Source organism: Carcharhinus amblyrhynchos, chromosome 1 (genome assembly GCF_965287045.1).
Source record: "Carcharhinus amblyrhynchos chromosome 1, sCarAmb.v2.hapA, whole genome shotgun sequence".
Taxonomy (NCBI): domain Eukaryota; kingdom Metazoa; phylum Chordata; class Chondrichthyes; order Carcharhiniformes; family Carcharhinidae; genus Carcharhinus; species Carcharhinus amblyrhynchos.
The window spans coordinates 148,012,552-148,040,004 of NC_137324.1; the positions used below are offsets into that span (position 1 = coordinate 148,012,552).

Below are 27,453 nucleotides of genomic sequence, written 5' to 3' on the forward strand. Positions count from 1 at the left end.
TTACTCTACCACTGTTTTAAGAGTCAGCATGGATTTACGAAAGTGAAATCATGCTTGACAAATCTACAGGAATCCTTCGAGGATGTCACTAGTAGACTCGATGAGGGTAAGCCAGTGGATGTGGTTTATTTGAACTTTCAGAAAACTTTCCACAAAATCCCACGTACGAGTTTGGTATGTAAAATTGAAGGACATGGGATCGAAGGTAGTGTATTGAGATGGATGGAAAACTGGTTGGTAGACAGAAGAGTAGGAATAAACAGATCTTTTTCAAAATGGCAGGCGGCGACTAGTGGTTTACCCCAGGGATCAGTGCTAGGACCCGAAGTATTCACAATATATGTTAATGATTTTGATGAGGGAATTAAATGCAACAAATCCAAATTTACAGATGACACAAAGCTGGGTGGGCTGTGAGGAAGTCACAGAAACTTTAGTGTGATTTGGACAAGCTAAGTGAGTGGACAAATGCATGGTAGATGCAGCATAATGTGGATAAATATGAGGTTATTCACTTTGGTAGCAAAAACAGGAACGCAGATTATTATCTGAATAGCAATAAATTAAGAGAGGAAAATGTGCAACAAGATCTGGGTGTCCACGTTACCCCAGTTGTTGAAGACAAGAATGTAGGTGCAGCAGGCAGAGAAGACAAATGGTTTGTTGGCCTTGAGAGCAAAAGGATTTGAGTTGAACAGAGACGTCTTGCTCCTATTATATAGAGCCCTGGTGAGGCACGCCTGGAATAGTGTGTGCAGTTTTGGTCCTCTTATATGAGGAAGGATGCTCTTGCTTTGGAGGGAGAACAACAAGATTTACCACACTGATTCCTGGATGGCAGGACAGACAATGATGAGAGATTATATCGGTTAGGATTATATTCGCAGGTGTTCAGAAGAATGAGCGGGGGCATCTCATAGAAATCTATCAAATTCTACCAGGACTGGAAAGGGTGAATGCAGGAGTGATGTTCCTGGTGATGGGGGTGTCCAGAACCAGAGGTCTAAGAATACAAAGTAAACCTTTTAGGACTGAGATGAGGAGAAATTTCTTCACCCGGAGAGTGATAAACCTATGGAATTCCCTGCCACAGAAAGCACTTGAGGCCAAAACATTGTACGTTTTCAAGAAGGAGTTAAAAATAGCTCTCGGTGCAAAGGGAATCAAAGGAAATGTGGGGAAGACACGATCAGGCTGTTGGCTGGAATGGCTCAAATGACCTACGCCTGATCCTATTTTCTATGTTTAAAAATCATTGTAGAGTTTGCCTGGTAAGTTGGGAATAAATGAAGATGGGAGTACCTAACATATTTCCAAAATTATGGTGTCAAATTTGGCCAGATAGTTTGATTAAATTTATCTTGCTTAAAGACATGATTTTTTGAGGCTGATATGGTTAGATAAGATGTGAAGTTTAAGACAATTACCAAAAGTTCCAGTTGTGAGCTAGACCAAGTTAAAGGCTGATTTTTTACTTATTACAAAATCTTTAGAAATAAATAATGTAAAAAAGAAATTTGAACTTCCAGATGATAGCTGAAAGGATGACAAGATTTTACATTTTAAGACTTCTATTGTGACAAACAGATGAAAAGCAATATTGACATAGCACTATGTTTGTAGGCAACTTATACTTTAAACTAGAGAACAGAATTTTCCCCTTTAACTTTGAAGACAACCAAAAAATATTTCTTGTAGGTATACTTTACACTGTCCGTTAGTCATTTAATTTTCCTGGACTTGGTACAAAGTGAGTCTTACCTCTCAAGGTTTAACCCCTGTTCCTTTCATTTCCCAGCTTGTTAATTTTTAACCCCAGAATTGCCTTTCACAATGTGTTTTTCCTGGCGGTTTGCTCTCTAGCATAAGTTATTTGAACCTTCTAGTCTCGTTTCAAATCCTCTCAAATTTGGTATTTTCAGTTGGAGCACAAGCTCCCACCTGCATGCTTGTATGGTAAACTTCTGACCTCCAGCTGTTCCCTCTCTTTCCTAGATATCAGCAAACTAACCGGTCTGAGAGTTTCAGAAATATCTCAGAAACTCTTCCCTTCTCAAAGCCTATCTGTAAGACAAAGTGAATTATGCATCTTGTACCCAAGTAGAAATGCTGATTGGCAATCTTTGTGAACCCCAACTCTAGTCTACAGCTTAACTATTCACAATTCTCCACACCTTGCTGCTTTGGAGACTATGGGAGGAATCTTCTCAAAAAAATTCTTAGGGCATAATCTTACGAAGAAAATTCAAAGTGCCAAATGAGTGAGAAGATGGGATTGAATAGTGCTGTTTTTTGTTTCAGTGAGTTGCGAATCACAATCTTACAGTACTTATTGCAATAAGAGTCTTGCTGGGATTCTTACCAAAATGGACTTTCTGGGCACGTGACTCGCCCAAAGTGGCTGCAGCTGTATGGCATTAATAATCGAGAGCTGCATATAAGTGCTAATGATGGACACACAAGCAGTCACATCAGGAAGATGGTGCCCAGAAGAAATGCCCTAAGATTTAATGAGGGAGAGCTGAGCCGTCTGTTGGTCACAGTCGAGGAGAGGAGAGACATTTTCTACTTGGCCATGCCAGCACAACTCCTGGCTATGAGGTCTGCTGCAAGGATCTGAATGACTCTGCTCGTTCAGCAATGGTGAGTGTATATCCCATTCAGCCATCTGTCCCGTCTGTTGCACCTTTCATGTCCACGTTGATCCACCCTTGGGCTTCCAGCACCCAACCTTCTAGCACCTGCCTTCAACCGCACTGGCAACTCTGCTTGCCGACACACAGCTCAGACAGACCAGGCCCAACTGATGCCACCCCTTGCCCTTCCAGCCGTCAAGAGTTTCAGTCTTCCCTTCTGTCCATGATAAGTTTTTGATAAGAGCGGGGATTAAGGGTTATGGGGAGAGGGCATGATCTTATTGAATGGCGGGGCGGGCTGGATGGCCTACTCCTGCTCCTATTTCTTATGTTCTTATAAGAGGGAGCAGGAGAAAACATGACATGCTTCCCTGACCTGCAAATCCTCATTTCCTTTGAGAAAGCCCTTGATCTGGTGAGGGAGGGGGATAAGACTGAATGACGGCCAGGTTGAAGTGCGACCAGGAAGTGAACATCCACAAAACCTTATTCGTGTGACATATCTCAAATAAGTGACATGCTGACCAGATAACTGTCCCTCCCTTGCACTGAAACATGTATCCTTTGTTGCAGCAGACACAACACACCTATCCCCTCTGCCATCACTACCCCTTTCTGCTGAGACACCATAGTTGTGTCAGGCTTGCTGGCCCCTGCAGTTCCCTATTTTCGATCTCCCTCCTTTCTCGTGTAGCTGTATTACATTTCCTAACTTCCATTCTGTTTAGACCGCTACAAAATTTTGGAAAATCATAGCCAATGGATCCATTATCTCAATCGCTGTCTCTTTCGGAACTCTCAGATGTATGCCGTCAGATTTAAGGCCCAATGTCGTTTGCTACTGATGATGACCTTAATGTCCTCGTTCATGTTCGCACCGGCGTTACCTCTTATTTCTAATATACGACTTGTGTTTTCTACTGTGAAGATAGGGGTAAAATATTTGTTCAACGTCTCCCAGCCACAGAGTACAGATCTCTGTAACTCGCGCGCTGCGCAGCCTAACACCAAATATCACATGCCCACAGACTTCCCGCTCTGGGCCGTGAGCGCGCAGGCGTGGTGTCTCCGCGAGCGGCCGGCGTTGTTTTTTTTCAGGGTAACGGCCGTTTGTAACGGCGAGCGCGCGAGAGTAACGGCCGGGTGAGTGAATGACTAGTAAATAACAGCTTTGTAGAAATAATGTTAGTAAATGCAGCTGCCTTTGTGAATGCGGCATGCGCTCTGAGCAGAGTAGCTTCGGTCACATGTCAGGTACACCTTGTCTTTGGTGCAAAAAAACATTTGCTGAAACTTTACAATGTTTTATGGATTCACAGCCATAGTGTCGTCAATTATCATGTCAGTAAGCATACTTTTGTATTGCTAAATACACTGTACCATTTCCTCGGTCTGCATTTTGTGTGTTACTGTCAGCGGCTCGGATATAATAGAAAGATACGATAATTCGATGTTGATATTTAAAAGCTACTCTTAATATATGTCGCACAGCAGATGTTCTTTTCAGGGAGGTATATATTCTCCGTGACAAAATGATTTGTGGCATTTAATTTGGTGCATTTTACGGGAATTTAGGGTACACTTAGCCATAAGCATAGAGACATTTCATAATATATAGCACTTTGTGTAAAATAAAATCACCTCACAGTTTAAGTACATTTACGCTTGGACCAATTATCAGAATAGCCATTGGACCCGCCTCCTTCATTCCCATAGACTTCTCTCTACTTTAATAATCCGTGTCTTACCCTTTACAATAAATCTTCCTTATGGTAACGTAATTTTCCGAAAATTTATATATATCTTGATACCGTTTTACTAAGATTTTCTCAAGAATTTCAGTTTTTTAAAAAGTCTGGAATTACCTATCTTGTTTTTCTCCAATTCGCCCAAGATTCACCAATTTAATCCCATGTTATGGACTTTATAGAAATGACATGAAAATAACTGGTTTATAATTTCCTGTACTTGGGTTTAAAGAGCTGCTATATTTCTAGTTAATATAAGTTGAGTAATTGTATCCTCTAACATTGCTGTCACCTGTGTAAATCAGTATTGTAGCCACTCAACGTACACATTTTATTTATCATATGCATGTAAAAGTCTATAAAAATAAGTTGTGATCTTCTATAACTGTTTGGACATTTCCAAGCCCACCATTTAATTGAACTGATCAGAAGTTTTAATAATCACCCTCTTCCGGATTGTGCTTGGTGTTTACATGTCTCAGCTGGGAAAGTGACATTGTTTTGTTGTTCAGGTGTTTTAGTGGAATGTAAAATCTAGTGCAATCTACAGAATTAATGATTGAAATGTATATTGATCTTTGCAGCTATTTACCCTGCAATCTATAGACTTGAAAAGACCATAGAGATGAGAGTGACCATTTTGTGAATATTGATTTATCCATTGAGAAAGAATTTATGACTCTAACCTAAATTTCCAGCCTTACATCCAATGTACCTTTAATCATTCCAGAATTTTCACTGTCCTATTCAGAAATTATTTCCATTTATTGCTTACATTTTCTGTGAACAAGTTAAAGTCTGTTCTAAATTTGCCATTTGTTAATTTTGAACTATTTGCCACATGACATTTGTCTTCAAGTAAAATCTTGTATTTACGTTTTTTTAATCTCTTTAATTTTTTTTAAAGTTGAAAAGTGCATGTTAGTCCAATCTTCATAACTCTGATCATTGACAGGAAGAAGCAGTCTTTAGACTCTTCTGTCTTTCCAGAAGTTCAGTTTCTGGATGTTGGTGACTACTGGTCTGACCAAAGACTATGGAGTTTAAGCATAACTGACCAACTTGTGTTTTATTGTTTTGGCTACATGTTCAGCGGTCTGTTTACTCCATTCTTTTGGTGCCATTCGTGGATTCTTTCTCATCCATTTATTTTTCTTCCTGATCTAATTCAAGGTAGTTGATGTAAATCAGGAGCATAAGAGTTACAGCATGACCTCAGGGACACTATTATCAGTACTGCCTTTTTTAACATAAATCTTTGCAGCCAGTTTATTCATTCTATAGATTTTATTTTAGTGCCTGTTCTTCTGAACAGGCTGTTGTCAAATGTTTAAACATCTAAGTTATACCATGCTGTAGAGATTTCTGTAGAAGCTTTAGGATGGCTTTTGTCTTTAAAAAAAATCAAGTAGGTTTCTGAATCTACGTTACAGCAATTCACATTTTATCAGGTGTTGATGTGAAACTAATAGGTTGCATTGAATCCATCATAAGTACTATCAGTATCTCAAATCTTATCAATTTTCCTTATTTGGGAGAAGTGTCATGCTTATCTCAAGATTTCATTGTTTTGCCTTTTTAAGATTTGAACCTCAACAAGTTTTTTTTAATTCTAATCCAAATTATTTCTATTTAGGTTTGAAATGTTATTCCTAGTAATCACTTGGAAAGTTTATGTTAACAGTGATCAATTTTGGCTTAATTATCTTAAAAAATCACAACCTCTTTTCCAATATTCCAACAAGGTGCTGAAATAATTTACTAGGCAAGCATAAATTCAACAAACAATCATAGATTGAAATGAAATTCATTCAGTGCTTGAGGAAAAATATAGATGACCAATGCAAATAAGAAAACTCTTGATATACAAATATGAAGAGTTATAGAATATAAAAGTTCAATTTTTGAGACCATTTTTCAGCAAAAGTTGAAGGATTAACTTATTTATATTTTTGAGAGGTTAATATGCACATTTGTTTTGGGTCCCATATAGCAGACAGCAAAGAAAACAAAATCTTGAATGAAGTTGCAAAAGCAGACCATTGCTCCATCACTAAAAACCACAAAATTATAGACTTACTTTCTCACGTTGCCAACCATTATGTTCCTCCTCTGTTGTACAATCAGTTTTCATGATTGGTTTTCATATTTAAAATAATTAATAGGATAAGATTAAAAACAGTTTCCAGTCGAAATGAGGAAAACGCAAGCAGTTCATAAAACTGCCTAGCAATATATACTCTTACTCAGTACAGATGTTTGCCTTCCAGATTCAGATTGTGCAGTCCACAATCCATGTTTGCAAATCTATTGTCATAACTGATTTTAATTTCAGATTCGAATAAAGAAGATAATGAACATTTTGAATTGCCAGTAAGGAAGGTATATTTAGAGAATCACTAGTTTTTATGTTCTCTCTTGCCTTTATCAGACACCTGTCACACCTGGGCTATTACCACAAGGCTGATTGTTCTTCAAAACCAGCACTAAAAATTAATATTAATTATCTTATATTTAGATACTATTAGACCGTAACAATTAGCACTTGTAGCACAATTTATCTAACAATATGCACAATGAAAACTGTGTAAGATACACTATATTAATAACGTGAAAACACTGATCAATTTGGTCTCCGGACAGTTGACAATTGAATGCACCCCAGAAGGTGCACTGCAGAAGTAAAGAACAAAGAAGAATACAGCACAGGAACAGGTCCTTTGGCCCACCAAGCTTGTACCGATCCCATTGTTCTATTTAAACCCACTGCCTGTATCTCTCTCCCCACCTTTTCATGTGTCTATCCAGATATGTCTTGAATGTTGCTAATGTGTCTGCTTCAACTATCTCACTTGGCAATGTGTTCCAGGCCCCCCACCACCCTCTTTTTTTTAAAAAAAACTTCCCCTGCACATCTCTAATGAACCTTCCCCCCTCCCCTTTCCAACTCCATCTTTCCAGGAAGACCGATTCCCAGTTTATTCAATCTCTTCTCATAGTTAATACCCTCCATATCGGACAACATGCTGGTAATCTTTTTCTGTACTCCCTCCAAAGCCTCCATGTCATTCTGATTGTGTGGCGAATAGAATTGGACACAGTATTCCATATGTAGCCTGACCAAGCTTTTATTAGAATTATTATTTGCCAACTATTATACTCTGTCCTGGCCAAAGAAGGCAAGCATTCCATATGCTTTCTTCACCTTTTCCACCTGTGTTGCCACTTTTAAGGATCTAAGGACCTGTACTCCCAGATCTGTATGTCTTATAGCTCACGCCTGAATTGGATCTACCAAAATGCATCACCGCGCATTAAATTCCATCTGCCATTTCTCTGTCTAATTCTCTGACAATCTTCATCACTATCTGCAACCCCAGCAATCTTAGTATCACCCACAAATTTGCTAATCAGATCTTATGTATATCATTTATATGTAGTAGAAACAACCAGAGGTCCCAGCATGTTCTGTGCGGGATATTAGGACTTACGGATTTACATTCAGAAAAACTCCCTTCCACCGCTATTCCCTGACTTCTATGGCCAAGCCAGTTCTGAATCCATCTAACTAGTTCACCCTTGATGCCATGTGATTTAACCTTTTGCACAGAAATTTCATCAGAAGGGCTCTCGGGATTGCCTGGGAAGTTTGAAATTTCAATGTGTAATTCCACTCCTGAGACCTTCCAGAAAATATCTTCAATTCTTGAGTTAAGAGTTGGAGACATCGGATCGTTCTGGCTTACTTGGATAGTTACCCAGGAAATGTTAGTTAGGGGAAAAAAAAAGTCTAGTGTATCTCCTGTTGATACAACTTACACTCCTTATCTGGCTTGACCAGCTCCAACCCAACCTGAGTCACCTTATCACTCAACTACCTCCACCTCCCCGCATGCTGGACTGCACTCCTGAGACTGATGAACCCTGACTTAACTAGCCCTTCATGCACCTATCCAGTCCACTTTTTCACCTGCCACTGTTAGTTCACATATTCTGCCCCTTTACCAACTTACCTCCCTGTAGCTTTTCAGAGCAACTTTGACACATTTAAAATCACTTTCCAGAATATGGCAGTAATGCCACAAAAAGATTGTATAGCTTTGCTTCCTCCAAGGAAACAGTTCTATTTCAGATATTTCTGGCAAAGCGTGGATTGGAGGTCCCAATCAGAAATGTGGAGCTCTAGCATAATGGAGAAATTAGGAGCTGAGTGGCAGGCATCTTGAGGGGAATTGCTTGATAGAGCAGACGCAGCACGGTTTCGTTAAAGGGAAGTCGTGTCTGACAAATTTACTGGAGTTCTATGAGGATGTGTCTAGGGCGGTGGATGTGGTCTTTCTTGATTTTCAAAAGGCATTTGACAAGGTACCTCACAAGAGGTTATTGCAGAAGGTCAGGGGACATGGAGTTGGGGGTAGGGTGTTAGCGTGGATAGAGGATTGGTTGTCAAATAGGAGACAGAGAGTGGGGGTCAATGGGTGCTATTCAGATTGGCGGATGGTGACTAGTGGAGTGCCCCAGGGGTCGGTGCTGGGGCCTCAGCTATTTACCATTTATATAGATGATCTGGACGAGGGAACCGAGTGTATGATGTTGAAATTTGCTGATGACACCAAGATTGGTGGAACGGCAAATTGTGCGGAGGGTGTGGAGAGTCTGCAGAAGGATCTAGATAGGCTGGGCGAATGGGCCAGGAAATGGCAAATGGAATTTAATGTTGGCAAGTGCGAGGTGGTCCACTTTGGTAGGAATAATGGTAGGAAGGATTATTACTTACGTGGCAAAAAACTGCAGCAGCGACGGTGCAGAGGGACCTCGGGGTCCTTGTGCATGAGTCGCAAAAACCCAGCTTGCAGGTGCAGCAGGTGGTCAGGAAGACGAATGGGATGCTGGCCTTCATAGCGAGGGGGATTGAATATAAAAGTAGGGAGGTCTTGCTGCGGCTGTATAGGGCATTGGTGAGGCCGCAGCTGGAGTACTGTGTGCAGTTTTGGGCGCCGTACTTACGCAAGGATATTTTGGCCTTGGAGGGAGTGCAGAGGAGGTTTACTAGGCTGATGCCGGAGTTGAGGGGGTTGAGCTATGAGGAGAGGCTGAACAAACTAGGCTTGTACTCGTTAGAGTTTAGAAGAATGAGGGGAGATCTCATTGAGACGTATAAGATGATGAATGGGATGGATAGGATAGAGGTGGAGAGACTCTTCCCGCTCAGAAAGGACAGTAGGACTAAGGGGCACAGCCTCAAGATAAAGGGGGGGGTGGTTTAGAACGGAGTTGAGGAGGAACTTCTTCACTCAAAGGGTGGTGAATCTCTGGAATTGTCTGCCCGTTGAAGTGGTGGAGGCTGCCTCGCTAAATATTTTTAAGACGCGGGTTGATGGGTTTTTGATAAGAGAGGGGATTAAGGGTTATGGGGAGAGGGCGGGAATGTGGAACTGAGCCACGACAGATCAGCCATGCTCTTATTGAATGGCGGGGCAGGCTCGAAGGGCTAGATGGCCTACTCCTGCTCCTATTTCTTATGTTCTTATGTAATCCAAATGGTGATTGCAACACCTCAGATGATTCAGGCCTTTATTTTATAAGATGTTGTGATGCAAGGAACTATCTATGTCCAATGCAATTTACATTCTGACATGGTAGATAATGGATTAATCACAAGATTATTAAGTTCTAATGGTATATCACAAGCACAGTAATAACTCAACATTTCATGTTAAAATTCTTCAGAATCACTGGTTTCCAGCTGAGGTTGCTTGAATTTCCCCTAGAATATCTTTTCTGGTGGGAGGAATGTGTGTGCTCCTTTTACCACATATGGTTAGTGCATTGGTATGTAAAAGGTATCTGTTTTCTTACTTTCAGAGTGAGCATTCAAAATTAAGTGTTTGCAGCAGCAGGCTTTTGGTGAATTTTAAAATGAGAGGTTATTTACTATCACGCACACTCTTGACCTAGATTTGTAAAAGGTTCCATTTCACTCATTGCTCACCAAAGACTGAACATAGGAGGTAAGACAGCATGGTTGCAGCTTCTCATCATCTCAGTCTTTTTCATGCAAGCTCGCATTTCTTAGATGCAGTTGAAGCTTTATAATTGAAGTGAAGGTCTTGTAAAGCAAGGGATTATGAAGCTGTGAAGTTTCTTGTAATTAAATTTCTAGGCAGTTGCCTCTCAGGTGAACCTTAACCGGAACAATTGGGGAGTACTTTCGCATTCAAGTTATTGCTGTTTATTATCATAGCTACTTGGATGACTTCCTGCTGGTTCAGTGGCTTTGACAGAATGAGATTTCTCTCTCTCTTTCTGCTAACAAATTGCTAATTTAAAACCTGACACAAAACTTGGCTTTCTCACTGTGCCCTTTAAAAGGTTTAGTGTTTTTTCCATGTAAGTCGCATGGTAACATTGAGTGTTTGTTTATTTAACCAGATAAATCAATTGAGAACAAATTTTCATTTGCAGTAATGACCTGGGCAAGAGGCAAACATCATAGCAACAAAACTTACACAGCAATACAATTCATTTAAATTTTAAAAATGATAAAATACAAATTAGCAAAGAATTATTGACACTTTAGCAACTGTAAGTTTCAGTCAACAGAACCTTAGGTCTTCGATAAAGACCGTCCACAGTAATAAAATTGGTTAACTTCAGCTTTAGTTGTATCTCGTCCCAGTCATTTGCGGATGCAAACTGAAATTAATTACAATCTGGGATGACCAATTTGATTGAGTCACATGACTTCATTATAAGAAGAAACAGTAAACAAAATAAAGCATTATTTTCAAATTGTCAGGTGTTTTCCCTAACAATGTTAAATTAACAGAAACCAATGAATTTGGTGCCATTTGTGCAATGAGGACCATTTAATCGGAGACAACAGGTCACAGTGATGAATGAAAAGGGACACCAGTCGCTAATCTAATTGCTGAGTGAAAAAGGACATCTGACTTAAGAACAGAGGTTTTGGAGGCCATTTTTTGAAGGCGCTGTCATAAAAAACAAGCAAGGTAGACATTTGAAATATGGTGCGCTGGACAAAATATACACCACCACAAATAGCCTTGAAATGAAACATGCTATTGTAGCCTGGGACTTCAGTCAGGTCAAGCTCGAGTGTTCTACCAAGATACCACCAACACACCTGTTCCACTAGAGGCCCAAACATCCTAGACCACTGCTACGCATATCAAAAATGCCTACTACTTTGTTGCCTGTCCATGCTTTGGTAAATCAGATCACAAGGCTGTGCTCTTGCTCCCAGCTTACAAGCAAAATCTGAAACTAGAGAATCCGTCAAAGTTGTGCACTGTTGACCTGAGGAATCAGATGATCTCCTACGGGACTGCTTTGAGTCAGTGGACAGGTCAGTATATAAAAATTCTGCAACCAGTCTGAATGAGTATACCACTACAGTAACTAACTTCTTTAGTAAGTGTATAAGACTGTGTGCCACAGAAGCAAATCTGCTGGTTTCCCAACTGAAAACTGTAGATGAACAGGGATATCCACTGCTTGCTAAAGTCCAGGTCTAAGGCATTCAAATCAGGCGACCCTGATCTTGGAATAACTAGCACATCCAGTGTCTCTGCTGCCACCCCCTTCAGTACCCTAGGGTGCATGCCATCAGGCCCTTGGCACTCATCTGCTTTTAATCCCATCAGTTTACTTAATATCTTCTCCCTAGTTATGGTAATTTTACCAAGTTCTTCTGTAGTAAGGGGGGAGAACATTATCTTCCACAGTGAAAACAGACAAAATATTGATTTAGCACCTCTGCCATTTTTGAGTTTCTCATTATTACTTCGCCTTTATCATCCTCTAACGGGCCAACATTTGCTTTCACTATTCTCCTTTCTTTATACTTATAGAAATTTTAAGTATCAGTGCTTATGTTTTTTGCTAATTTTCTTTCGTAGTTCGTATTAGCTTTTATGATTTTGCTTTCAGTAATCCTTTGCTAATGTTTAAAGTTCTCCCAGTCCTCCAGAGTGCCACTAACTTTTGCAGTACGATATGCCATATTACAACGTTTTGTGGTCAGGTTTAAAATATAAAAAGTAGTTTGAAGTCAAAATATACTGGCGAATGACACATCTGGACTGCACACGGTAAAAATGGAACCTGGTCACTTTTTTATTTGGGCTCCTTGCAAAACAAACTAGAAGTGTCTACATTCACTTCATACATGCAGACATTCAGCAGTTTATCTGCCGCGTTCCTTTAAGCACGGCAGCATTGTGGCATATGATTAGCACTGCTGCTTCACAGCACCGGGGACCCATGATTGATTCCAGCTTTGGGCGACTGTGTGGAGTTTGCACATTCTCCCTGTTTCTGCGCGAATTTCCTCCGGATGCTCTGGTTTCCTCCTACAGCTCAAAGATGTGCAAGTTAGGTGGGTGGTCATAATGTGTAAGTAAGGGGGATTAGCAGGGTAAATATGTGGGGTTAAGGGGATAGGTCATGGGTGAAATGCTTTTGCAAAGAATCATTGCAGGCTCAATGGGCCAAATGCCCTCCTGCACTGTGGAGATTCTATTATTCCATGATAAACACCCCAGTTACCCATCTTGTAATGCATGTTCACTATCTGTACACAAGGTTTAAGGAACTGTATCTATAACAGACATGATTCTCGATGCATTTTGCAGTTGTGGAAAGTTCATACTCAATACATGTTTTGTGGTGTTTGAAAAGCATCCATTCGTGAGCGTTTCCACAATTCATGATATTATAATTTGTTGTCCATTCATGGAGTGGAAACCCAGAGAAAACGAGCATGGGCTCCCTTTCCCACACGTGGAAACTAGTTCTTCTACATACATAAAAATTATGTCCTAATCTTTCCCCAATTACTAATAGCTGCTGTCACTTGCAACTACAGCATTCACTTCATTGTGACAGGCATTGCAGCACCAACATATGGCTCCCTTAATTTTGGTTCTGGATCACTGATTCTTATTTCTAGCATGATGGTGAGAAATGTATTTAAACTCCATGTGAGGTGTTTGGGTTCTCTGCTGGCACCTTACCTGTGGACTTGGAAATTGAACAACTGGACTCAGATTGATTTATGTTTTGGATTGATCCTGTTACGGTGGTTATGCCTATATTAGCTATGCATTTACTTTCCTTATAACTTTCCCAAGTACGGTTTATCTTGGAATATTAACTCCTGTTGTTCTGTCACTTTGTGGATAAATTTGTCCCCATTCTGCCCTTTGGGGCGCTATTGTGCATAGGTGGCTGTCCAGCTTTTGCTCTGCAAAGTTCTGTGGCACTTTGGGTGAGGTTTCTCCCCCCTGTCTATCTGCTGGTTTGGAAACTTTCTCTCCCATTTAAATCCTGATAAGTGTTTGTTAAGCAGACCTCTGATTCGGAGCTTCTTTCTTTTTAAATTCTTTCATTAATCCATGTTGACACTGCCTAACTTTCCAATTCTTTTCTGAATGTCCAGTTATCTCATCCTTCACACCAGACTCATAATATTTTCCATGCTACTGACATCAAACTAACATCTGTAGTTCTCCATTCTCCCTGCCTCTCCCTTAATAATGCACTTAGATTTGCTAATTTCCAGTCTGTAGGATCCTTTCCAAAATCTATAGAATTTTAAAGATAACTGTCTCCTGAGCCATCATCTTCAACTCTCAGATGGAGGTTGTTGTGGCACTGCTGTGATGTTTCACTTGTTGTAATTAAGTAGCTAGCAAAAATTCAGAGTGGTTCAACATGATTTGTTGACAACTGCAGCCCTACAGGACTCTAACTAAGCCATCTGGACCAGGGAATTTATCCAGTTAACTTTTCAAGTACTACCTCTTCACTGATTTCTTTTTAGTTTCTCAGCTTCAAAAGTTCCTTGGTTGCCTAGTATTTTGGGGAGAATTTCTGTATCTTTCCTGAAGACAGGAAAAGTAACTGTTAAGTTTTTCTGACATTTTCCTGTTCTCGACTATAAATTTTCCTGTCCCCATGTGTAATGGACCCATTTTTATGCTAATCTTTTCCTTTTTGCATACCTACCTGAAAATGTGATAGAATTAGGTGGCATCACAACTTTTAAAAGGCAATGGAACATGTATTTAAGGAGAACTAATTTTCATGATTGTAGGGAAAATGGGATTACATTGGACGGACAGCACTTTCGAAGGGCTGGAGGACAAACCAATTTCCTCCTTTTGTGCCTTAGTATTATGTCTATGGTCCAACAGAAAGCAGGATGGAGAAAGAGCAATTTTAAAATTTTCCATTTCATCTACTGTGAAAACCACTATATATGTCTTAAATACAAAAAGCTTTAATCCGTGTTGCAAAAATTTATATTTGGCCATAAGAGCCTCCTAGCTAGCTGTTTAGAATAACAGCCTTCCCAATTCGCTGGATAAACTTGTTCTGCCAGTGGGGAAGCCCCTTTTAAATTTTCACACTTGCCAGTATGCTTCCTAGTGTTGAATATATTTAGCATACATCAATGGATGATGGTGCAAACTTTTACAAATGGAGAAGGGTTGCGCACTTCAACGTTTTTAGTAATCTTCCAGCAAATACTGTTGGTATCCATTCCTATTTATGGTAACTATGTTCTGTAATTTTCTTTCAGAATGTCCAGTGACAGTGCCTGGCGTAAGGGTTCAGGAGAACCTAGTTTTGCTCAAATTTTAAAGAAAAACATACCTCCAAAGCCACCACAGCAAACATTAAGCGTAACTTTTACATCGCAGGTTGGAACTACAGAAGATTTAGACTCTGGTGTATCCAGAGTAATTCAGATTTCAGGTGTGATAATTATTTCTCATTTTTTCTGCATAAGAAAACATTCAGGTCGTTTTGCCTTTATTTCAGAGGTATATCTGTTCTTTGATCAGTGTTTCTTTCATGAACCAATATCCTACCTGAACAGTTTACTTGTTTTAAGGAATTGTATTTGGGAAACGTCAAGGGTTAAATAGCAATATTTTAGAAACTAAAGGTTCAAGGGCTGCTATTGCAGAAGGTTGGGAAGGTTGGTCGCATTTCACCTTGGTAAATGCATTTTTGATGTTTATTTCAAACATGTTGGCTTTAATTTGCTTATTTTTGACTAGGCACAGTGTGGATAATTGTAATATACAAATAACCTGAACCTGGGCTCCTGTCCTCTATTAACCTGATTTATTGACTTGAGTTATTGCGACCTTTTTTTTCCAAAATCATTGCTAGCAGGGCCAGGATTTATTTATTTATTTATTCCTAGTTATCCTTAAAGCATTGGCAATGAATCCCCTATGAACCTCTGCAGTCAGTGAGGTGAAGATATGCCCATAATGCTGTTGGCAAAGGAGTTCTTGACCTAATGATGATGAAGGAATGATGCTAATATATTCAAGTTGTTGTGACTTAGAAGATAACTTTGAGGTTATGGTGTTCACAACTCTTTGTTGCCATTATCCCCTTGTTTGATGGAAGTGGGGTTTGAGAGATGTTGCCCAAGAGAACTTGGTGAGTTGCAGCAGTGCATCCTATACATAGTGCATGCTGTGTCTAGTGTGCTAGTGGTGGCTGGGCTTACAAACATGTAAAATATCCGTGGATTGTGTCAAGCCCCTTGAATGTTGTAGGTGTACAGCCGCTACAACATTCAAGCTGAAGTGGAGACTATTCCAATCTTCTGCAGACTTGTGCATTCCTGATGCTGGTAAGGGCTTTTGGGATTCATGCCAGTTGCTGCTGGATGCCAGTCTCTGGATCTCCTCTACTATCCATGACATTGTGACTAGTCCAGTTGAGTTTCTTGTCAGTGGCGTTTTGTTTACTTGGCTGACATTAATTATATTCAAGAATAGCAAATGAGAAGACTCTCAGTTCGTCCTATTAGTTACAGAATGTGGCTGTTAAAGAAGTCTCCATGCTCAGTTGTATGTTAACAGCAAATTTTTAACTATAAATAGTTAGTAAATTGTATCGGCGGGGTAGGTCTGAGCATATCGCTGTCCAGCAGCAAGCTGGCCCTAGGTCTAGGTCATGTGCAGCCTTGAGGGTGGTACTGTACTCAGTCACATGTTAATCCTGCATATAGTAGACCCTTCTACTACACCTTATCCCAAAGATTTTATCCCATGAATGTAGTTACTTAACTTCAAGTCTTCCATTATTGTAAGTCTTAACCATTTATTTTGTTGCTGCCTTAATGCTGTTCCACCATATTGCTGTTATAGTATTTGCATTAACAACATTCTCAGTACCCCAACTTTACATTTCAAGTCCTTGCATTTGAGGTTCAGGTGGCCTTAAAAGCTTCCACATCATATTTGCCATTTTGTTAGGAGAGTGGTAGGCTCTGTTGGTTCTGGTTTTTGTTATAGTTTTGAACTGGCATTTGGGCATGCTTTCATTCTTCCATTGCTTTATGTTTAACCTGCTCGATCAATTCACCTATTGTGTCAAGTATGATTGCTGTTACTCTGGATTGTTTCTTGCAAGGCGACAAAGATGGTATTTGTCCCTTTGGCATTGCTTTTTCTTTGTTCTATGTAGACTATTTGGAAGCCTTCTGAGACTGAGGAAGAATGTTCAGTGGTGAGAAGAAGATTGTATGGTATCCTCAGATCCTCACGCTTTGTTGTCGATGGTGATAGACTAATATCTGGTTGCAGCATCCCTTGTGGATGGAAATTTCAATGTGTGCGTAGTGGTTGCTGTGTCCATTATTGTAGTCAAAAGTAGAGATTTCTCATACTGTTGATCATTTTCTGGTATCACTTCCACCAGAGATGCCACAATAATCTCATAGGCAATAGATTGGTCTGACACCGAGGGACTTTGAGACCTGGAAAGATAATGGACAAAAGAGAGAAGAGAGATCAAAAGGGAAACCCATATATAAATGCATGTTAGTATTTGAGTACTCAGGACTGTGTTGTTCTGGAAGACAGTCTTTACATCTTCCACCATCTGGAGGAGATCCAGGGTAAGCAGGTATCTCTGCTCAGAAGAGAGGGGGGTTTGTTATGGATGACATTTGTCAACGCAAAAGATTTTTTTGCTGCTATACCTCATGGTTCTAAGATCATGATAGGAAGGGGTGGCACAGTGTTTAGCACTGCTGCCTCACGGCGCCAGGGACCCGGGTTCAATTCCATCGTCGGGTGATTGTGTAGAGTTTGCACATTCTCTCTGTGTTGGTGCATGTTTCCTCTGGGTGTTCCAATTTTCTCCCACGGTCCAAAGGTGTGCAAGTTAGGTGGGTTGGCCATGCTAAATTACTCCTTAGTGTCAGGAGGATTAGTGGGGTAAATACGTGGGGTTATGGGGATAAGGCCTGGGTGGGATTGTTTTCAGTGCAGGCTCACCAGGTAGTGTAGTGATTCTGAGAGTCAAATTCCCCCTACTCCATAAAGTGGAGTAACTGTTGTTCAGACTCAGAGGTCTTCAAGCCAGAGTTTCTCATCTGACAGGATTTTGGCATGGGCACTTAATATAATTTAAAGTTTGTTAAATGACCATTTATCATGATGTCTGCATTCAATACTGAAGAATCATAATCTTCGGCCTTGCCCACAAGGCATGGCTGTGTGTCACATTGGTTTTCAATCTCGACCTCATAGATATCCTTTTGGAATGTTTGTGGTGCTGAGGTTTAGACTTGCACAGTTTGCCGAAGTGTCCCGGTCTGTTGCAGTGGGAGCATTGGGTTGTACTTGTGGGACCCTGATCTCTTGAGGCTGCTTCACATAGCAACACTGGCAAAATTGCTCTGTAGGACAGTTCATGAACTGCTTTCCATGACTTGATAAGTTGATTGGCTCCTGCACTATGTTGCATTCTCTCCCTTTAGGATTGTCCTGTGTTGTGCATGTAGTTCAGACAACCTAATTCGCTGGATTGCTTTGTCTAACTGAGATTGTCTTTATCACCATAGGTCAAAAGTGAATCGTACGCAATTCTCACCACAAGTCTGTCTTTGAAGTGCTCAGACTTTAAATCTCGATATTCAAATCTCTCTGGCATCCTGTAGCAAGGAATCAACAGGTTCTCCAGGGAGTTGGACGCTTATTGAATTTTGTTCCTTTTAATATTTTGTTGGATCTCAAGTTGAAATAAACATCAAAAGATTTGAAAGCATCCTCAAATTTGGCAGATGACTCGTCAATATCCTATTGTGCACTGATGTTGTCTGCAATTAGCCATGTTGAGTAAATAACTGTATATTCCTGTTCTACTTCTGATTTTATTTAAACCTGAAACAGTATGTATTTTATTTTCCTCAGAAGACTCCAGTCTTGTGACTATTCTGGGACTTGAGTGTGTCCTAGTGGAGTTAGGAGTGTGCATTGTAATCCATGTTAAGGATTTTTAAAGTGTGCATACAACTTTAAGAGGTTAAATGCATTCAAGATGATGTTACCTTCCCATGCTTGAGAATTTTTGTTAGCTTTGCAAAATGGTGGCAACTTATTTCAAGAAGAATCTTAAAAATTGATTGCATGCGTCAGTGGTGTGCCAATTTAATTTAATCAGTGATCTTAATTTAATTGCACTAGAATTGACTGCCTGAGATTTTGGGGTACAAAAGGGGAAGAAAATACATTAACGTTTTCCATAATAGTAATCTCTGACAGTGCATAGATATGAATAATGGGAAAAGTTTAACTATATTCCTCAATCCATAGTGTTTTCCAACTCTGGCCAAAGCAAGGACAAGGTGGGGTAATTAAAATATGGCCTGTCACTTAGCCACTCTGATCCCCTGCTTTCCTGCCATATTCCAATGTTAACCAGCTGATTTGATTTGGTGAGCACGGAACCAGGGTTCTATTTTAAAAATGCAGATGAGCCTATTATCATCAGAATCTGATCTATAATTTTAGTTGCAGGGAAACGATAACAATTATTTTAGACTTCCTTGGAATAGGAAGGCTAGAGTACTCCTGCATTTTTCCTTAACCTGAGCGCAGCCAGACCTGTTTCACTTTGGCCAAGTAGTCAACATCACCAACTGTTAAGTCAAGATTCTGGAAAGAAATTGTTAAAATCAGACCTAGCCATTAGGATTAGCAAGCTCAATAACCTGACCTTAATTGCCAAGTGCACTGTCCACTGTGAGGCTTGCAAGCAGCTTTTCTGCCCTCTCCTCAGATATGAAGGATAATGCTTTGAGTGAGTTTCAGAAAATTAACCAGTGAAGTTTTACTCCCCATACATTGGAAACTTATATCCACAGGTAATGCTTTTTTTTAGGCTGAAATAAGCAGCAATATTACAGTAATCTATTTGAAAGTTGTGGCAGCTAATATAAAACATCATTTTAAACAGTTTATTATTCCACTCTCCTATTTTTATCTTCTTTCTCTTCCCTCATTAAGTCTCCATGTATTGAAACTATCTAGCCTCTAAAAGCAGGATCCAACTTGCACTTTTATAGTGCCCTTAATGTCATTAGAAACAGTGATTCACAGGGGCATTATCAAACTCAGTTGAATTCTGAACCACGCACAGATAATGGGACAGATGACTAAAAGGGAGGGAATTCCAAAATAAGAGCGTAAGCAGTTGTGGAGTAAAGAGAATTAGGGGCACACAAGCATTGGAGGATTTTCTGTTACGTTCTGTCTAAGGTACATGTATACACAACCATGTAGAATCTGGATTGTACCATGCATTGACGAAGTTGCTTATAATAGTGAGTTTGAGCTGATGGCAAGACTTCACATCAAGCTCTAACCACAGGATGCAAATGACTCGAGAGCAGGAGAAGAGGAAACCTGTATTTTGTGGAGCTGTAAGCTGGAGCATGAGGAAGGGAATTAAGTATGGAAGTGAGGACTGCATCAAGAAGGACTGAAAATGAGTTGACGAAGGTTCAGAACCCTAGTGGACACTGAAGATGAGAGCACTGTGTATTTGATAGTTGAGAGATTGTGGAAGGGAGAAAGGATATGGGAAAATTCTGTGGTAGCCATTTGGTCTGTTACGGGAGAAGCTATTGGTCTGTTAGGGTGAGCAAAGTGAAAGTAATTGAACCTGTAGCCCTAGGTTAGAGTCCCCTATTCAGCATTCTGTGGTCAGTGCTCAATCTGAAGCTAAATGGTCCAGAACCTCCTATAGCAAATGGAGGCCACAAATCCTGTGAGTATAAGAACATAAGAACATAAGAAATAGGAGCAGGAGTAGGCCATCTAGCCCTTCGAGCCTGCCCTGCCATTCAATAAGATCATGGCTGATCTGTCGTGGCTCAGTTCCACTTTCCCGCCCTCTCCCCATAACCCTTAATCCCCTCTCTTATCAAGAACCCATCAACCCGCTTCTTAAAAATATTTAGCGAGGCAGCCTCCACCACTTCAACGGGCAGAGAATTCCAGAGATTCACCACCCTTTGAGTGAAGAAGTTCCTCCTCAACTCCGTTCTAAACCGCCTCCCCTTTATCTTGAGGCTGTGCCCCCTAGTCCTACTGTCTTTTTTGAGCGGGAAGAGTCTCTCCACCTCTATCCTATCCATCCCATTCATCATCTTATACGTCTCAATGAGATCTCCCCTCATTCTTCTAAACTCTAACGAGTACAAGCCTAGTTTATTCAGCCTCTCCTCATAGCTCAACCCCCTCAACTCCGGTATCAGCCTAGTAAACCTCCTCTGCACTCCCTCCAGGGCCAAAATATCCTTGCGCAGGTGCGGCGCCCAAAACTGCACACAGTACTCCAGCTGCGGCCTCACCAATGCCCTATACAGCTGCAGCAAGACCTCCCTACTTTTATATTCAATCCCCCTCGCTATGAAGGCCAGCATCCCATTCGCCTTCCTGACCACCTGCTGCACCTGCAAGCTGGGTTTTTGCGACTCATGCACAAGGACCCCGAGGTCCCTCTGCACCGTCGCCTGCTGCAGTTTTTCGCCACGTAAGTAATAGTCCTTCCTACCATTCTTCCTACCAAAGTGGACCACCTCACACTTGCCAACATTAAATTCCATTTGCCATTTCCTGGCCCATTCGCCCAGCCTATCTAGATCCTTCTGCAGACTCTCCACACCCTCCGCACAATTTGCCTTTCCCCCAATCTTGGTGTCATCAGCAAATTTCGACACCCTGCACTCGGTTCCCTCCTCCAGATCATCTATATAAATGGTAAATAGCTGAGGCCCCAGCACCGACCCCTGGGGCACCCCACTAGTCACCAACCGCCAATCCGAATAGCACCCATTGACCCCCACTCTCTGCCTCCTATTTGACAACCAATCCTCTATCCACGCTAACACCCTACCCCCAACTCCATGTCCCCTGACCTTCTGCAATAACCTCTTGTGAGGTACCTTGTCAAACGCCTTCTGAAAATCCAGAAAGACCACATCCACCGGCTCTCCTCTATCCACTGCCCTAGACACATCCTCATAGAACTCCAGTAAATTTGTCAGACACGACTTCCCTTTAATGAAACCGTGTTGCGTCTGCCCTATCAAGCAATTCCCTTCAAGATGCCTCGCAATTTCCTCCTTAATGACGGATTCCAACATTTTACCTACCACAGACGTTAAACTAACCGGCCTATAATTCCCCGCCTTTTGCCTGGCACCCTTCTTAAACAACGGCGTAACATTAGCTAACGGACTGTAATAAATACAAACATTTGGGATAAAGTTGGACAATGAATTTAGTCTCAGTGAGTATCTAATGCTTTCCAACAGTCAGGTTTTTAATGATTGTTTGGTCTTCGATCATATGCTGAAACGTATACATAGACTTTCGTGTATACGTGGACAGACGGCCCAAGGACAGCTGCCTACAGCGCTGATTGAACCACATATAAGTAACGCTGTCTAGGTTGATATATAATAAATGAAGATTGCGTTGTCCTCATCACAAATGCCATTCCCAACCATCGTTTCTATCACTGACACCCACCTCTAGACATTTGCAATATTGGTGATATTTGATCCTGAGATGGATTTCTAAGCACTCACCTGCTCCATCACCAAAAGAGCCTACTTCCAGCTCTAACATTGGGGTGCAATCTTGGGGTGAAAACCAGCATGATCTCCACGTTGCTTCATTTTGGTAAGCCCAGCGACATCTTGTGCCATTTAGTCACTTAAAAAGGCCAGTGGCAAATGCCTTGGGTTGTTATGGTGCATTAGAGGGCGTGTGTGTGGTATTCTAGTTCACCTATAATAGTCTGACCAGGACTAATGTTTTCACTTTACAGCTGTTTTTATAATTAGTTGTATGTTATAATTTTACAATTACATTTTTTCAGGTCAATACCCCAAGTCACAATTTGCTGAATTTACTAAACCACTCCCAAACACTGCACTCCCTCCTAAGAAAGTTTCCAGGGAATTTATTGATAAATACAGACGTGGTGAGATCAACCCAGTTTCGGCCTTACATCAGTATGCACAAATGCTGCGAATGCAACTAATTTTAAAAGAAACTGTAGCTACAGGTACGTGTGATTTTTCTACTGCAGATTTTCAACCAGAACAATATTTTATATATTGATTTAACTGAGATTATTACATTTTGCTTTCTAGGCAATGTGTTTGGACAATATTTTGCATTCTGTGCTGTGGTTGATGGTGTTGAATATAAAACTGGAATGGGTCAAAATAAGAAAGAAGCAAAAGCCAATGCTGCACAGCTAGCTCTTGATGAGCTTTTGGACACAGAACTGAGTAAAACGTCATGTAAGTAAAACATTTCTGGAGTTGTGGAAATGTTCGCTTTATGCCAGAACAAGATGAGTTGGAGATAATGACATTTCTTTAACCAGAAAAGAGCTTTGCAGTTTGGCTTGTATTATTAACCATTGTGTATCTTGAGGCAGCTACCTACAAAGCCAAGTAGACAGAGTTCAGTGAACATATTGGGCATACTTTCTTTCAATTGAAAATTGATACATTGTAAGGAACAAAATTGTAGATGCATTTAAAGATTAATATTTTGTTCAGTTAACCATTTTCAGCATGCATCTGAATCAATCTTGTAGAAAAATGTTTTCTTATTAGATCAGTGATTCCAATGTAATACTGCATTAACTTCAGGAATTCTTCAGTTATTGAAGTACAGTTAAGAGCACAGCTAATGTTAAATACTGATGTATAATAAATCTCAGAAGGGAAATTTGAATCACCTGGTCTCAACTCTATTTTTGCAACTTGATGTAAAGTGAGGAAATATGTGAAAACCAGAGAAGGATGTCTTTGTGATGATAAACACAATAAATGTTTGTAAAACAGTGAAACACACAGAAGAAACTCAACTAGACATACACTTAACTAACTCAAATGTGCCAGAATCTTCATGCACCTCTTGGAGGGTTTTTTTGTAGTCCTAATCTAATTGGCATATGCTTTGAATTTCTAAATTCAAGGCATACTAAATTCAAATTTAGTATCTCTAAATTTACCCAGTTCTTAAACCCCTTTTTATTTTCTAACTTCAGAGCTAACCTCCCCAAACAACATCCTGTGGGATTTTAAAAACTACAAGCAAAATCTAGTAATAGCCACAACACCAGGCACCTGTATCTTTTGGGGTTGCTTCTGATGTAGGGCAGAACAACTAGTTGTTCGCATAGGCTTTTCTATAAATACGGTTTGCTGGGAGTTCACACATCTTTTCCTGCAGTGGCTGAGTTCCCAAAGCAGCTAATTTGCATAGGTTGAAATTGCTTATAATAAACCATTCTTCTGATGAACTATTTTGATCCTCCCGTATCTAATGAACCTCCTCCAGAAGTTACTTTCAGTTGCCCTGATTTTGAGAGTCTATGTTTTGGAATGTAATTGTAAAATTTACGCCTCGTCTCCTTTGAGCCTTCATCTTACTCAAACCGTTGATATTCCATTCTCCATTGTTTTTCCTTGATTAAACATCTGTTTATAGGGTTGCTAGGTTCATCAATATATCAAAAGCATTAGTTTCATCAACCTAACCAAACTGTCTACCAGTACTCCACTTCTATTTTTAAATAGTTAAAGAAGCATATCAGAACACATTTCCAAAGTACTGGATTTCCTTGATTTTTCATGTTATCACGATTTCCATTGTATTTTATAAACTGCAAACGTTGAAACAAAATGTTTAATGCCAGCGTTTCATGAATTCTAAAGATATCAGTGCTAAACCTGAATGGATTCTCAAGAAGTGGATCTTGTCCTTGATTATATTCATAGTAAAAACTTAGTATAAATCTACTGCATGTGTCTTTTGCAAGATGAGACACCAAATTGTAATATATATGCCAAGCATGAGTTTCTGATTTTTCACTAGAGCATGTACTTGAAAAACTTGGAAAATGAAAAGGTGAAATACAATGAACTTGAGTAAATAGCCCAGAGAAGCATACTCCGTATTGAAACTGTTTTCTCTTACCTAGTAATGGATTTTAAATCACATGCCAACTCTATTATGGTTTTTAAAAAAATCCGGGCAAGAGGATTATGACACCATTAACTGTACCAAAGTAATGCAAACAGTGCAGAAACTCAGTGCTATTGCTAATTTACATGATAGTGGTATACAACCCAGGATTAAACATGATGCATCTAAGTCAGGGCTAATGTACATGCAAGGCTAGAAAAGGGGAGGTGCCTTCTGGCTTTGGTAGGTAGAAGACTGAAGATTTGTAACTTAACAGATTGGGTTATTTTGAATATTGAAAAATATTTTGACTAGCCCTGGTACGAGTTACAGACAAAAGAGGGGGAAGACAGCAGTGGTGGGAGAGGGTGGACAGGAATGTGCAGGGGTGGGTGTGAGGAGAGGGCTAAGGGGGAGTTGCCCTGTTTTCAGTGGAAGCTAGGAGTCCTTAGGATGAACATTTAAAAGGGCACAGGAGAATATATCATGAAAGGCAAATAAACAGTATCATCCCAAGGATCTGATGCAGTGCCGCAAGAAGTTTAATGACCTCAAATTTGTTACCAGGGGGCAGTGAATTTATCTTCAAACATCAGCCTTACAGCTGAGTAACTAGCCTGTCACCACTCAATTTTTTTCAGGTATGTCTTAACCTCATCCTCACCCTCACTCTTAGAACCGCTGCAAGCTTCATAGCGACCTTGCTATCAGTTATTTTACCATTATCCGCATTGCATCACATCATCTGTTTTGCAAGATAATATCGCAAAAAAAAAAGTGAATGCACGAGTGATAACTTATTTTTATATGGAACATTGGATGATTTATTGGCTAAAATCTGTGTAAATTATTGCTTTGTGGTGGCTTTTATCTTAACATTGTTGTAAGAGATGCTATGACAGTTTAAACCAGAGATTTGGAATTGGGAATTTTCATGGAAATTGGGAGACAAATAAGCTAATCATGAACAGCCTGACTGGCGAGTGAAAGTGTGTGCTTCCTCTGTTTCTTTCTCCGTCCCCTGCCCCCTTTTTCGTCCCCTGCAATGTTTGCTTCATCCATACAGGAATGGTCTATGCCCACTTGATGGCCACCAGTGAGTACTGGAGCACTGGTTGAGACAACAGGACTGTTGTTTGCTGTATGACATTTTGTTACAAGATGGCTCTCGTTCTACACATCTTTTGAGTGTTGTGTTGTAGATGACATTATGAACTAACTGTAAAGCAGTTGGCCCTTGTCGTCCAGCATTCATTTTCTGCCTCAAACTGAAAGTACTTATATTGGCAGTTTAGTAGGCATTCACCAGTATGATGTGCTGATCATGTCACCGACTAATAACCTTTATAGTTCTGATATGTCTCAGCATTAAGATGTGATGTTCCTAAAACCACATGTGTGTTGTTGATGACATCCTGCACTATGAGAAAGTACACCATCTTGGCAAGGTAGAGTGGATAACATGCCTGCTTCTTTGTACAGAAAGAATTTGATGATTCTACTGTCATAAATAGCATCTTGTATCTCAGTACAGCAGTGAATGATGTTGTGCCTGCCGCACAGAATATTTTAATCCTTCTCCAGTGGACAAATGACTGCGAGTAGTACAATCAATATTTATTTAAGACACACAATCAATAATCTCCCACCCAACCAACAATAAGTTATCTTACAGAAAATACTAGAGTTCAAGTCCAGTGCAAGACACTAACCTAACTTTGCGTGACTGGCAAGTACCCACGCAGATATTGGCCTTTGTCTGTGCGCTGGTCTCAGTTGTCCTCTGCGTAGTCTGGTCCTTTGGTTTGGTCTGGCGCTGTGGTCTTCCATCCTTCTCGGGTGTGGTGGCCGTCATGCTGCTCATTGCTGGCGATGGTCACCGGTGTTGTTGCTAGTTTGTGGGGTTGTGAGAGAGAGTGATTCTTGGTTGTGCAGCACCGTTTATATCCCATTGTGTTTCGCGTGCCTTTTGGCCATTGCCAATCAATTGATCAGGAATTGATCACCCTGATCAATAAAATCCAATCAGGTGCTGCCACACCTATCTCTGTGTGTCCCCAACGGCTATGACTGCAGGTGCTGGGGGCACATAGAGCGCACACCTCCCTCCCAAATAAGAGGTTATGGTGCCCTTATGTCTGAAAACCCAGTTTGACCAGAAAGTCTCTTTTATCCTGGAGATGACCCATATCCTGTGTATTCACCCATCTGGGTTCCAGCCTGTTCATCTGTCTTTTAGGCTGCAGCCTGTTGCTTTAGTTCTTGCCCAATTGTTCCAAAGTGCTTTACAAATCACCATTTTAGATGGCCTGTTTGGCAAATTGGGAGATGTTCGAAATATTGCTGCTCCAACCTGGAAGGATTCTGCCATGTAGTCAGACTGTTTGCAGGAGCACGTTGCTGGCATGGCCTGTGACTGCCTCTGTTTTGGTGATGGTGTTAGTGTAGCAACCTGAAAGATAGTTGCTGATTCTTCTGCTTTGGAGTTTATAGAAGAGCTTGGTGTTTTGAGGAGTAGGTTAAAACTAATGGAAGTTTTCAGGGAATGGACGTGCATGTGGAAAAGTTCTTGGTTCTAACTGTAAGGGTTCTAGGCATACCACTTTGTTCTCAGGGATGGCTACTATGGTTATAATTTCCTATAGGAGCAGAATAAGAGGATAATGCTGGAAAGGCAGCAAAGAAGAGTATTAGTTGCTCGCAGAAGAAGAAGGGAGATTTGCATTC

The 27,453-nt window shown here is 40.5% G+C and overlaps 1 protein-coding gene across 1 annotated transcript in view; it reads left to right on the plus strand.

The window, feature by feature from the left end:
* Positions 1-3,890: 3,890 nt before the first annotated feature.
* adad1 (adenosine deaminase domain containing 1 (testis-specific)) overlaps positions 3,891-27,453 on the plus strand; it is a 71,615-nt gene continuing 48,052 nt past the window's right edge. The window contains exons 1-4 of the mRNA XM_080186865.1: positions 3,891-3,977; positions 14,994-15,169; positions 22,619-22,807; positions 22,896-23,048. Coding sequence (XP_080042991.1) covers positions 3,937-3,977; positions 14,994-15,169; positions 22,619-22,807; positions 22,896-23,048 — 559 coding nt within the window. The 5' untranslated portion in view covers positions 3,891-3,936. The remainder of the gene's footprint in view (positions 3,978-14,993; positions 15,170-22,618; positions 22,808-22,895; positions 23,049-27,453) is intronic.